This window comes from Phyllopteryx taeniolatus, chromosome 10 (genome assembly GCF_024500385.1).
Source record: "Phyllopteryx taeniolatus isolate TA_2022b chromosome 10, UOR_Ptae_1.2, whole genome shotgun sequence".
NCBI lineage: Eukaryota > Metazoa > Chordata > Actinopteri > Syngnathiformes > Syngnathidae > Phyllopteryx > Phyllopteryx taeniolatus.
Window position 1 is genome coordinate 17,692,065 of NC_084511.1, and position 13,813 is coordinate 17,705,877.

General features: G+C 43.0%; 1 protein-coding gene across 3 annotated transcripts in view; it reads right to left on the bottom strand.

Annotated features, from left to right (window-relative positions):
• Window positions 1-13,813, bottom strand: part of ebf1a (EBF transcription factor 1a) — a 75,919-nt gene that overhangs the window by 12,538 nt on the left and 49,568 nt on the right. For all 3 annotated transcript variants that reach the window (XM_061787880.1, XM_061787881.1, XM_061787882.1), the window contains exons 11-13: window positions 8,659-8,747; window positions 4,496-4,561; window positions 2,221-2,383 (exon numbers count right to left, since the gene is read on the bottom strand). In XM_061787880.1, coding sequence (XP_061643864.1) covers window positions 2,221-2,383; window positions 4,496-4,561; window positions 8,659-8,747 — 318 coding nt within the window. The remainder of the gene's footprint in view (window positions 1-2,220; window positions 2,384-4,495; window positions 4,562-8,658; window positions 8,748-13,813) is intronic.

Here is a 13,813-nt window from a genome sequence, read left to right on the forward strand (position 1 = left end):
AAATGAGACCATGAACGGTTACTGACGACCATAGCCATACCATAAAAAAAAAATAAAAATATCAATCGAGTTGTCCTCTCAACAAAACTGCAGTGGAAGTCAGAAGGTTGTCGTGTTCAGCGGAATTTCCGCTACGCACATGCTCACTCGCTCCGCTCCTAGACTAGAGCATCCAATAACAAATCTTAGAGCAGCCGTATTGGGCTTGTGATTAACAGTCAGCGGGAGTGGATAGATAAGATGGCGTCGCCCGTGTCTGCTGTAGCTGCTTTGACTCACGATAGTTTCACCAAACTAGGACTAAACACAGCATCAAAACCAATGGAATCTGTAACAACAGCTCAGCAGAACACTGCTAAAACTATCTGTCATCACCAGTTCATACTGTCACTAGATGGATTCATCAGTCTCGTACTAACTGCTAAATTGGTCGAAGCCAGCCGCTTACAAAGCAGCGGACATTCCCCTCAGCAAAGCGTAAGCATCATCAATGTACAGTAACTCTTGTGCTTACCTGTGCAGTCAAATGTTACTTTTTTGACGCCACACTGCACCGCTACAGTAATTCTTTGTCATTATCATGAGAATTGTGGATGTGTACATAGAGGTATTGTGGAATGTCAATGCCTAGCTGTAAGATGTTTACGGTACAGTACTGTATTTTTTATTTTTAAGGGTACAACAATGTAAGTGTTTGAAATCCTGCTTAAGTGTTTTAGGATCAAAATGTGGTATATTTATGATTGAAAACTATTAATATAGGCAGTTACAATAACTTTCAATTCAATTATTCACGGAAATTTGCAATCAACTGTATATTTACAGTGTTTAATGTCTTTTTAAACTCGTGTGAGGTGAAAAGGTAACTCACCATCACTGTATGCCTTAATTTGTTTAATAGTGTTTAATTAATATCTTGTCACTTGTCTGGCCACTACAAAGGAAATAAAAACAATACCCATTATAAACATTTTTGTTTACCGTGGCTATAATTTGACCCTGGAACAGATTATATTTCTATTTCCATTGTTTCTCTATTAGACGAATGAATTCAAACTTCAATATTGGAAGTTCCACTCTTAACAGTTTGAACCCTTTCCGGGATCTAAAAGGCAATGGCATGTTCCCCAGCTGTTAAGTGTCAAGGGTACAAAATCCTTACATTTTTAGGGTACAACCCCATGGCACCTCTAAAAGTACAATGGTGCAATTTTGCTAAGTGTATGCAGCCATAATACTCCATGACACTAAGTATGAAGAGGACAAATTGCGGTGGGATACATACATCACTCTATACCACTCTACAGCTCTATAGATGGATAATGGCCATGGCGATATAAGCCAAAAGAAATGTTCGGATGGCATATGGGACTGAGAAGGCAATGAACAGATCGGACAAGGAGGAGCAATAAAAGAGTGATCCAAGTAGTAAAACAAGAGGCCTCTAACCTAACTGGCTCTTCTCCAAAAAAAAACCCAAAAAACCTAAAAAACATATACACAGTATATATTGATAAGGCAATTAATACTAAGAACTTGTGTGGCTCCCCTCGAAGATGTGAATTCTGCTTTTTATTCTCAATGGGCTGTAGGTTACAGTGGAAAATATAGAGGACTATGCATGTACATCCCAGTACTAAATGCTGACACAGCAGAAAAAAACACTTGGAATTGATCACTAGTGTACTCTTTGCAATAGTGGCTGCACTTTAACCATCAAAGTACCCTCTTCTATTAGCATGTATTGTGGTAATAAATAAACCACAAGCCAAGAGACTTTTGTTTTCCGCATACAAGGAAGATATTTTGAGATGAAGCTCATTGCAAGTACTGAGAAACATCCAGTGGCTGATCCATTCACCTGATTTTCTCTCCTTTCCTAGATACATGTGATGAATCACCCTTGACTGCACCCACATCTCTCTCTGTCAGACAAGGGCCGACCCCAGTCTAATATACACACCCCTAGGACCCACTCATATTTCTCCATCGTGCCTCATCCGTGACTCTCTAGTTCTCCATTCTTTACAATCTTTCAGTCTTTCTTGCCTCATCGACACCTTTCCTTTTACTTGTCACTTCCACTGCTCGCTTCCTTGTTTCCCTATTATTCTTCAAATATCTGAAATTTCTCACGTGTTAATCATATCACACTTCACTTGGCAATTAGATGATGAAATTATGACAATCCTTTACACGATCTTTGTTATCATTACTCACCCTGATTGGCTGTTTGAGCCACTTCCGACCCAGAGAAGGAGTTTACGGCCATCATGCCTGCATGGACAGATCCACTGCCGAGGCTGGCTAGCTGGTTGTGCCCTCGTGGCACAGTCGTATAGAGGGCCTCTGCGATGTCTGCCGCTCGTTTTAGGATCATTTCCTGTCATTCAGAGAGGGTCAGAAGAAAAGTCAAGTTGTATGTCTTCTTTTGCCCTCTCTATTCCTCCTACATTGAGTTATCCAAGCTGGCGACACTCTTTAGAACTTAATCGGATAAAACTCACAAATCCTTCCATAATACTGTACCCGTGTACCCTTATGAGGGGACATTACAATTAGGCTTTTGTATCTCAGAAACAGAGAAATCGAAGCATCTTTTAGAACAGAAGGTACTACAAATGAAAGGCTCTAAGGGTTGTTATTTTGTCCATCCATCCATCCATTTACTTTCCTGCTTATCGTCACTAGGGTCACGGGCTGCTGGAGCCTATCCCAGCTATCTTTTGTCAACCATATTATTTGTATTTTATGACATTTTAACATTGAATTATGTTATAAACCAGAGATGGGCAACTTAAATGATGGAGAGGGCCACATTTTTTTGTCAGTGCTACTAGGGCCCCACACAGGCACACTCCCAACCAGATGTATGACAAAAATGCCATTATAAAATTTTTTTATTGAACCAATCAGAGTATCTTAACATATTGCATCTATAAAAGCTGCACTCTTCAACAACAAAGGGTTTGAAGTAAACAACAAAATAGCCACATATTGTGATTCTTTTTGTTTTCTTCATAAAAATTACCATTCAAAGATGGCACAAAACTCCTGAACAGCAAACCAACATTAACTGCAAGAACTCATTTTGTGCACTTTTTTCACCAAACCCAACTAACTCAAAGATTTAAATTTTATACTATGTCGCTGCATGTCACTCAAACTCCCCAAATGTTCTCTATTGATGTCACACGCTTTGGCATTTACAAAAAAGTAAACCTCATGAAAATCAGTTGAGAAATTAGCAAATTACCACTTAATTTCAATGTCATTGCCTTTGATGGGAATGTCGCCCATACCTACATGGCCGCCACGTTGGCACGTCGTTTCGCCATGCTGCTACAGCACGCTAGCGTATCTAGTCTTCTCTTCATATCTGTGGTCATAACAGATGCTTGTCCACCGTACACGTTTGCAACGCCATTAATGGCTTTAAATATTTAGATGTTTTTGGAGGACACACAGGACACGCAAGTCCTCATTAAATTTAAACAAAATGTAAGTGATTATTGTGAAAAAATTAAATAGCTATTTTTGTACTTTTGTTGACAGCGGCCGATAGATCGGTCGCTCTTCTGTTCCCAGCATGGACTGCGGCATGTAATGCTGAACTTCCATCCATCCATTTTCTGAGCCGCTTCTCCTCAATAGGGTCGCGGACGTGCTGGAGCCTATCCCAGCTGTCATCGGGCAGGAGGTGGGGTACACCCTGAACTGGTTGCCAGCCAATCGCAGGGCACATAGAAACAAACAACCATTCGCACTCATAGTCATGCCTACGGGCAATTTAGAATCTCCAATTAATGCATGTTTTTGGGATGTGGGAGGAAACCGGAGTGCCCGGAGAAAACCCACGCAGGCACGGGGAGAACATGCAAACTCCACACAGGCGGGGCCGGGGATTGAACCTGGGTCCTCAGAACTGTGAGGCTGACGCTCTAACCAGTCGGCCACCGTGCCGCCGTAAAGCTGAACTTTCCCCCTAATAATGACCTTAATCATTCTCATTTAAATGTGTTTATGTTATCCATAGTTTGTTGAATGTTTGTCTTAATTAGCTGTCGGGCTCAATTCATGTTGCACAATGTTAATATAACCTTTTTTTCCCCCACTTTTAATGATGTTGAAAAGTGAGATACTGTAGGTAAAGTGAATCTGTGACATGACTCACCTCTGCATTGTGGCTTCATCATTCAATTCAAGGCTTTATTGTTTACTGCTATTAATAGCCAAACTGTTTAAAATTGTATGGCAGATACAAATGCTAAAAACAAACAAACAAACAAACAAAAAAGAACAAACAAAACATTCTGGTTATGGTTATGGTTTCATGGAGGCTACGTGGTTATATTTATATTTCTAATACAAAGTTTGGTTTTGGTCTCTCTCAGAGGTCCAAGTAATCCCACAAAAGGGACTACAAATATATCCCAAACAAGAGCATAGTAGGGAGATAGGACGTAGATGACATGTTGAAGTTTGTGTGCGCTACCTGGTTGTTGTGAGGCATCCCGTACAAGGCCTCAACCAGGTCTGCCGCCCTCTTTAAGATTACCTCCTACAATCAGGGAAAAAAAAGAGGATGGAGATTGATCATGAGTGTGGCAGCTCAAGGAGTTCAGTCACTTTCATTGCATTTCACTAGTAGTATTATGCTGCGAATGCAGAACAGAAGCTGCACGACAGGAAGATGGCGGTGAGAGCAGGCGAGAGGAAGAGAAATGGGTCTATCCGTGCACTTTGTTACTGGCTGGGCAGTTTGGGAGTGCATAGGGAAGATACTGTTAGCTGTGAATAAAACATGAGCCTGTATCTCTTTATCGGTCAAGCATCTTTTGAATCTTCTCCCTCCTTCCTGCTGGATCATGTATCTCTTGCTCTTGATCACATATCAATCTAATTTAGCACAACATATCACCAGGCGAACAGCGATACAACTCCCCTCTTAGCAGGGACACACCTGTCTCCTGACCCTTATTGACCCTGATAATGTTCCACATGAATACTCAAACAACCACTTTGTGTGATAAATGTAGTTGCAGAGCGGACTGGAGTGGAATTTCCCATATCAAACATTTATTCTTGTATAGTGTTGCTGGTCTTCGTGCTCATTTTCTATCACTTACCCTCCTTTTATCCTTTCTGTTCTTTTCACTCGTTTAGTCTATGTGTGTCTCAAGGCAGTCTTTATATGTGCGTGTATGTGTGTGATGTAGACACCTTCAACCCTACAAAACCCTTTTTAAAAGTTAATGTGCCGGGGCCAGGATATATGCTGGAGGCACGACAACCAGAAAATTGCAGCCCCCTTCCCTCCAATGCTCCCTCATTTCTTTCTCTCCCTCCTTCTCTCCCACTAATACACACATACACACACACAAACACACACACACGCTGTGCGTTATACCCTCCTCAGTGTATCCCTCGCTGTGAACAAGCCCTGGAGCATGTGTGCTCTCTGTTCCATGACACACCGCCTTTCAATCAGACCTCATATCACACACACACACACGCACACACACACACACACACACACACACACACACACTCACACACATGCCGAGGCTGTCGAGCACACCCAAGACATGACGGGAGGGTCAGCAAAGCAATAAAGATTGTAGAGCGCTGTCCGAGGTGCTAAATTCACTCAATAATGGGAGCGGTGCCTCTGTGTTAACCTCTCATTACTAGCACTATCTGGGGGAGTGTGGAGGGAAGGTGGGGGGTGGAGACAGGAAAAGAGGGGGACCAGAGAGGAGGCCCGCTCGGTGTGATTGAGAAATGTAGAGGCCCGAGTGAAGTAAGTGGTTCTTTAGTATGTATGCGTTGTTCCTCGCCTACTTCTCGCTACTTTTCCTCCGTGCCAGATGCCTCCTAGGGATTCCTGGATAGGTAAATGGATGGATGGGGGGAGGAAGAGAGGAAGTGGGAGGGAAATGAGGGAAGAGTGAAGCATTATGGCTCCAACAGATCCCCACCTCGAGAAGGACAGTGTTCAACGAAGACGTGTGAGATGCTGCACTCTATGAAAATGTGGCTCAGGGTCCTTCATCCTTTCTGGTCATGTTTTTAAGGGGTTGAGAAATTGGACCAATATAAAAGCATGCACTCCGGCGTCCTCCCACATTTAAAAAACATGCACGTTTGGTTCATTGAAGACTAAGTTGTAAATTGTAAATTGGTGTGAGTGGTTGTTTGTCTGTTCCTGGCAGGTCCAACTGACAATGCCCGCTTGCATGTTGCTGTTTTTGACATTTAGTTTGTCTTTTCTTCAATTTTGAGAAAAAGTTAAATTCTTGGTAAATTAATTTTCTTAGCCACTTACCCTGTTCAGGGTGGCAGGGAGCTGGAGCCTGTACCATTTGACTTCAGGCAAAAGGTGGGCTACACCCTGGACTCGTCTCCAGTCAATAAAGAAAGCTTGGTAAAGTCCCTGCATTTTTTATTTTCTGCACTTTTTAACATCGGTCTTCATTGTAGACTATGCTATTTAAATTTTCTTGGAAATTATTTGTAAAATTCCCCTGACGATATGTGCCCTGCGATTGGTTGGCGTCCAGTCTACAGTGTACCCTGCCTCTTGCCCATAGTCGGCTGGAAAAGCCTCTCGCACACCTGCGACCCTAATGAGGATAAGCGGTATGGAAAATGGAGCGGTGGATGATAGCAATGGCACTGCTGGTGGCTTTTATGTTCTTTCTTTGCCAAAATTTTACAAATTCAAAATCTTACTAGGTGAGCAGGAGTTTATTTAAGATAAATTCTAAAGTCCATAAGCGTTGGCAGGTGAGTACAAGCAACTATTTAACATGTTGTATGTGCTTGATTAATAATTTGTAGAATTTTCTTCATTAACTGTTTTTTTTTTAAATTATTTCTGTGTAAGTGAATGTAGAAAAGATTTTTTTTTTGAGTGAAGTAGGATTTTTTTACATGAAAAAAGTGAAATTTTAGGGGAGTGTGGACAACCTGGCCACACATACAGTACAACATCAATCTTCTCTTCACTCATCTATTTCATGTCTCGTCTTCTTCTTTCTCTTTCCCATTTGTTCTATTAATCACTCTTTCATGGTCCAGTGCCCCGTCTACTTATCGGTCTCTCGTTAGCAAAGGGATCTGTCCAGAAGCTAAACGCGATTAGGCAGCGCTCCAGAGTCATTCTGATAAACAGATAAATGTGGTTAGCGCCGTGCTGCCTGCCTTCCCCTGCTGCTGTAAGGAGAGACCATTTCCTGGGCGCACGGTCTCTTCCCGTAAAGTCAGGCCCGCGGAGACGTCAACAGGAAGGGGAACCTGATCCAGAACAGAGTCTGGCCTCGTCTGGCAGGACGGTCACTCATTAGCCGGCCCCAGATCCCCTCCCCTGCACCAGAACCTGAGCTATAAGCACCACGCGGTATGCCTGTGATCCAGCTTCCAGCACTCCCTGCTTACATACTGCTGGACTATTAGCGACAGTACAGTGCAGCTGGATGCTGGATCATCATCACAGCATATGGAGACAAAGCAGGCATTTCCAGGGTTCATTAAGAATCTCCTCACTAAAGGTGCCTCAGGGAAAACATTGTTCCTAATTTAAGAATTGTGCGGAAAAATAGGCAGAGAAAAGGCTTGGCTTGCACTGAATGGGTGCAAAAAAGTTGGCAGTGTTTGCCCCTCTAATGATTGAGGCCAACTGTTGAGAGGAGTGTGGTCAACAAACTGTTATTACCTAATAAAGGCACAAATCAATAGAGCTGAAATGAACAACTGGGCCTGCTAGCGACTGCTGTTCATTTAGAGGAGAAGGAGACACCACAGAGCGAGGGAAGAATAGGAGGTGAACGAAGAGAGATGTATGGGGTGAGGTGAAAGAAGAGAGATGTATGGGGTTAAAGACATCACCAGGACAAGTCCTGTATCCACCAGACATGACACACAACCAGGACAAGTGATTTCTTTATCGTCCTTCTACATCCACCTGGGCTCTCCATCTCCACCTCACACTGACGTTCGCTGTGTGTATGTATGTGTGCGTGTGCGTGTGTGGGTGCTGCTGCTGAGATGTGTGCATGTGCATGCTGCTCTGTGAAAGTGTGTGTGTTGGAAGTAATAAAGTCCACCCGGGGTTGACTTCGATCCACTGACCCAGCAGGAGGTAAGACTGGACAGCTATGATGGATCACCTAACCTCCTTCTGCCTCTCCCTCTCTCCCTCTCCCTCTCCCTCTCCCTCTCTCTCTCTCTCTCTCTCTCTCTCTCTCCCTGTGTCCCTCTCTCTCTTTTCTCAACGTTCTTCTCCCGTTACCCCCCTTTTCCTCCCACATCACTCCCCCTTTGCCAATCTAAACGACCTTATGCACAGTGCGAGCATGAATAGAGCTGCTTGTGCATTTTCAGTGAAAAATAAACTGCAGAAAATGACCATGAGCGTGTAATAAAATGTTAATGTTCACACTGCAAAGTGTCTCAGTGTCCAGGGAATACAGTCATTTGTCTGTATGTGAGGTCATGCTGCCCTTGTGGCATGTATATCCATATGCCATATGACACTGTAGACAACGTAAATACATCTCGGTATCAGTGTTACCAAGATAAATTGCTGTGCAATAATTGCGTGTGGCAGAACGACATGAGCATGGACAAATGAGAGGAGTTGTGGATGCACGGTACCTTGGGTAATCTCTCCTGGTCTCCAGGGTGTCTGGGGATGACCTTCTGTAACCTCTGGAAGCCGTAGTCTATAGTCGGCTCGTTCAGCGCTGAGCACAAACGAGAAAAGACAGATGGGAAATTCAAATGTTTGATTCTTAGTAATGAAAACACTTTCGTGCTATGATATGAAGAAGATGAATGAGTGATTCACTTCTGCTTTAGAAATAACTGAATTAAGCAGGCGTGTGCATGAATATTGCAACATTTAGCCTAAACATGTAGAAAATGTGGCTGTTCTGTTTGTCTGGTATGCCTTTGTTTGCTTGTGATGTAATGAATCGCTTTGTCGCCCGCTTTGGTACTTAATAAAAAGCCAGCATAGAGTGGATTTTTGAGCATGTATGCGTGTAAATGTGTGTTTGTGTTTGAGCGTGTGTGTCCTGTGGTCTTGTGTTGATCAACGACTAATATAAGCAATTACAGAGCCAGGTTCCAATATAACAAAGGCTTGATCGCTCCGGGGAGTTAAAGCTAAATATACACACATGCATGCCCGCGCGCGCACACACACACACACACACACACACACGTGCATACACACACATATACAGCGGACACAGAGAGAGTCAAATCATGGGGAGAACGCACTCTCTCTGTATGCTGTGGTCGTGCTACTGTAATTGAATATGAGAAGATGAATATTTAAACATTTGAATAAATACAATGAAGATCTGAGGCTTACAGTACAAACACTTCAGAGGAGGATCGTTGGATAAATGCTCTCGCCATATAATTAATTCTGAATATACTCTCTTGTTCCCCTTTCTACGCCACCCCCCCCAGGTTGCCCGGGGAGTCAGTGTACATGCATGGGTAATGGTCTTGACTAGTTCACTCTCATGGCTTCTGCAAAGAGCTTTGTACAAGTGTGGACATAAAGGAGACCTACATACAGTGCTTAACAAAGAATTTGACCACCACACTATGTAAGGTTTATGCCACAGCTTTTCTAACCTAACAGCATTGCTAATTACCAGCATCACTGTTTGTTTCTTTTGTGGTTAACACGTTGGTATCCAGAAGCTTTTTAACCAATATGTTCATGCTTCGATATAATAATTATTTACTAATCATGTTTCAAATGTACTGTTTTCAACCAAACGGAAAAAACTATCATACAGCATATTTCTTGACTAAGATGTCAAAGTAGTTATTTACTGGCATTGCAGAACAAAAAAATTTGTTTTGCTGGTTGAATGTTACATGTGATTTATTTTCTGACTTCTCATGGACGCTGGCTAAATTTTAGGTATATAAAGATGACTTCAGTTTTAAATTACAGTTCAAAATGGTAAAATAAACGTTGGATTTTAAAGAGTCCGCATTAAAGCAATCCATGATGCCGCATGGTCTCGGAGACAAATGGGTGGTGTGGTCTGATAAATCTGCTCGTTACGACTGTATATGTGAGGGATTGCCCTTATGTGTTTGCGTCGTCCGTCTGTCTCCCCTGTGGGTCACAGCTTGGACGTTTCCTGGGGGCCGATGCCCTGCTCGCCTCACATCTGAGCAGCCAGGCTGACTAGGCGGCCCCTAGAAAAGAGGCCCCCAGAGGCTATGAGTACAAGCTGTCCTGCCGGACCGCTAGTGGCTTCAGCAGAGCTCCTCCCTGAATAGCTCACTTAAACAGAGAAGCCAAAAACAAAGCAAAGCTCAGCGATAGGGGATGCTCTGTTTTAACAGCTCACATTCATTTAGACATTTTAGACCTCCCAATGGAAACTTCTAGGTTGACACACATAAATGAAAGTGAGGGGAGGTAACAGGCTATGGAATTATATTTTTTGGGAAAAGAAAGTAACTGCAGTGGAAACACGGAGGTCAAACACAATCCGTTCTGCGACACTTGATCTCCAATTTGATTTAAAAACTTTCCCATAAGTGAAATTGAATTGAACCCTGTCCAAAGTCAAACTATCGGCCTCATGAAAAAAACACCATTAACTGTACAGGCAATGTTTAAAGGAAAATGTGTGTAGAAAATGAAGAATAATCATATGATACATGCAAACTCCACACAGGAAGGGCCGGGGATTGAACCCCGGTCCTCAGAACTGTGAGGCTGACGCTCTTACCGTGCCACCCTAAGGTTTTCAGCAATTATTATTTTTTTCTCTAATGACACATATTACAGTTGAGCTTGTCCACTGATAAGCTCACTCAGAGCAGCGAGATGATCACATGCTAAAACTTGAGTGGGAATTGTGTCTCAGGACAATTATTTGACAATAGTTTCCCATTCCAGGACCCTCTGAAGCAGAGGTGTTAAACTCAAGGCCTGGGGGCTAGATCCGGCCCGCCGCATGATTTTATGTGGCCCGCGAAATCAAATCGTGTGTTAACTTACATGATTCTTGCTACCTTTTACAATTACTTGTACAATAGTTGAACAAACTGTTATCCTACTTCTGATTTCAAAACTAGTTATCCATCAATTTGTTGTGTATATGTAATAATATGATGAGGCGATTAAATATTTATATGGTTTCCCAATCATAACACCCCTCTGAGGAAAACCGTATCTACAATGTGGCCTGTGACAAAAAATAGTTTGACACACCTGCTCTAAAGTCTTAAGAGGAAGGATTTGATTTCAATTCGGCCTATGGGAACAGGAAATTGTTCTTAAAAAAATCCTAGCCTTTGTCTGAATGGCTTTTGTTGTTCTTGGTGATTAGTTTATTATATGTTTTCCACAATGTGCCAGATGAGTCTCAAATAAACACTAGCAAAATAAAATAAAAAATCCAAAATGTACAGAGACAGCCCTTATAAATAAAGAGACAATCTTAGTAATTGAGAGATGAAGTCACATGCTCTGCTTGTTTTCAAAGACCATAAAACAGAAGAGGAGTATATGTGAGGGGCAATGTGCAGCATGCACTACCTGGCGGTGTCTCTTTGGGGAGTTTAGATTAATTTTCGATAACTCCCATTTCATACTGGGAATTAACACTGGAGGAAAACAACTGGAGTACAATTGGTGAGTGTCAGCATGCAGGTCCACTCCGGAATTCACAGCACACTCTCCTGTACAGGTGTATTTATAATCTTTAGCTGTCGCGCTCCAGAAGAGCAAATGAAAGCCAGTAAAACATAAATGCCATAAATAAATGAATAGATGAGCAACAGCCCCTGGACTGGAGGGATTCACCTAGCAATCAGCCACATCAGATCAGATCAATGCTCATGGAAATTTCATGAAGCTTAGAATCTACACCGCTTCATATTTCACTATAATAATCCACAGAGCCGCAGGGGGAGTGGGTCTGGGGCGGGGGCGAGCGGGTGAGATCAAGAAGGGAGGAAGACAGAGGTGGGATGGAGAGGTAGAGGTATGTGCTTGAGGGGAGGAGAAAATGGGTGGGAGTGGGGGGTGGGGGGGGGGGGGTCAGGGGTTGGGGGTTTCAGGAGGTGGAGTACTATAATTGAGAGGTCAGATCGTTGGTTGTTACCGAGAGTGGAGGAGGAAAAGATGGAGGAGAGGAGGGGAAAGTACAGTGTCCACAAGTCCTGTGTCACAATGTGTGTGTGTGTGTGTGTGTGTGTGCAGCCAGGTGAGCGTGTACTTGCAAGGTTAGGTAATTGGCTCTGAGGCTGGGTGTTAGCACCTTCTCAAGCCCGCAGACAGTGGGTTAGGAGCTGATCAAATCACAACCCTGTGTCTCTCTGTCTTTCTCCCTCTCAACTCATTCGTATCCCCCCATTTGCAACCCACCCCCACTCCCTTCTACAGTCTCCAGTGCTCAGGTGTGATCTCATAAGCGCTGCTTGGCGATCGATGCCGCCAGTGGCAGGGGGTTCAATAGCCCTGAATTACGGCTTCATTTCTCCCCCCCTACACACAGATGAGAGCTGCCCCCCTCACACTCCACCACACACACACACACACACACAACTCCCACTACTCGCAATCCAGATCAATACTCTACAATCTAATTTTTATCCATTTTTCCATAAACCCAGAGATTGCGTTTATTTGGAGAATCCGACAAGCTAAATAAAGCATTGCTTGAAAATGTCAGGGAGACTAATGCATGGCTGGAAATTCATACAGAGAAAACAGATGAGTGGAGCTTTTTGCTCTTAAAGCAAGGAGGAAGGAGGGGGAGGAGAATGGAGTGGAGGAGTGCTAAAAGATTCTACAAATCAATTGAGGTGTGGAAGCTACTACAACCTAAGCTCTAATTATCTGTTGCAAAAAAAAAAATAGCGCATGTCGACAGTTAACAATACCTGACAGCATGGATCCTCAGTGGGAGAATGCAAATTCTGGAAGTATGGATGAAAAGTATGCGCTTGAATTAAGACACAACAAAACACAGGGAATCATTTCCCTCGGTGTGCGCTGCTCATTTCAGCGGGGTATAAAACAACCTACATTCCAAATTCATTTACATCATCATCATGGAACAGATGCCTGTGTAATAAGAACTGAGCATGCTAAAGAGGGAAGACAAGCCACATGGTGCAGAAAATTAATCTCAATCTCAAATAGAGGTGTGAATTTCCTTGCAGTTAAGATGGGGTAAATGTGAATGTGCGCTGCTATATCAGCTGGCCCTCTGTCTCCAGCTGGAGACCAGCCGTTTTAATCAACAGCAGGCCTCCACCCAAGCTCAATAAAAGACAGCATTCACAAATAGGAGCAAGACAAGTAATTGATCTCCTCATGCTTGCACCCCACTTTTATTGCCAGATGACTACATGCTGCAGTCGAGTGATGGGGATGTGTGCGAATGTGCTCGTTGTATCGAATGTGCATATGAATGAGGAGTATATCTGAGTCTGTGTTTGGATAGAAAGGTAGGAAGTGCATTTCCACTCTCATTATGTTCACATTTTGCACAGGCATTATTGATGGATGCCTGCATTGACACCTGCACTATCTAATGAAATGCAATACGAGAGCTGTATCAAAAATTCTGCCAGAACAAAGATAATAATGCTCAGTTTTGATTGACATTGACGGAGAGGTAATAGCAATATGTTTAATAATGCAGTTGTAGTTTGCAGTGGTGTAAAACTTCACTCACTCAAACTCAGGGTGCTTTCCCACATTTTGGTAAAGTCATACATGGAATTTTGATGTAGAACAATTCTACACCACTAC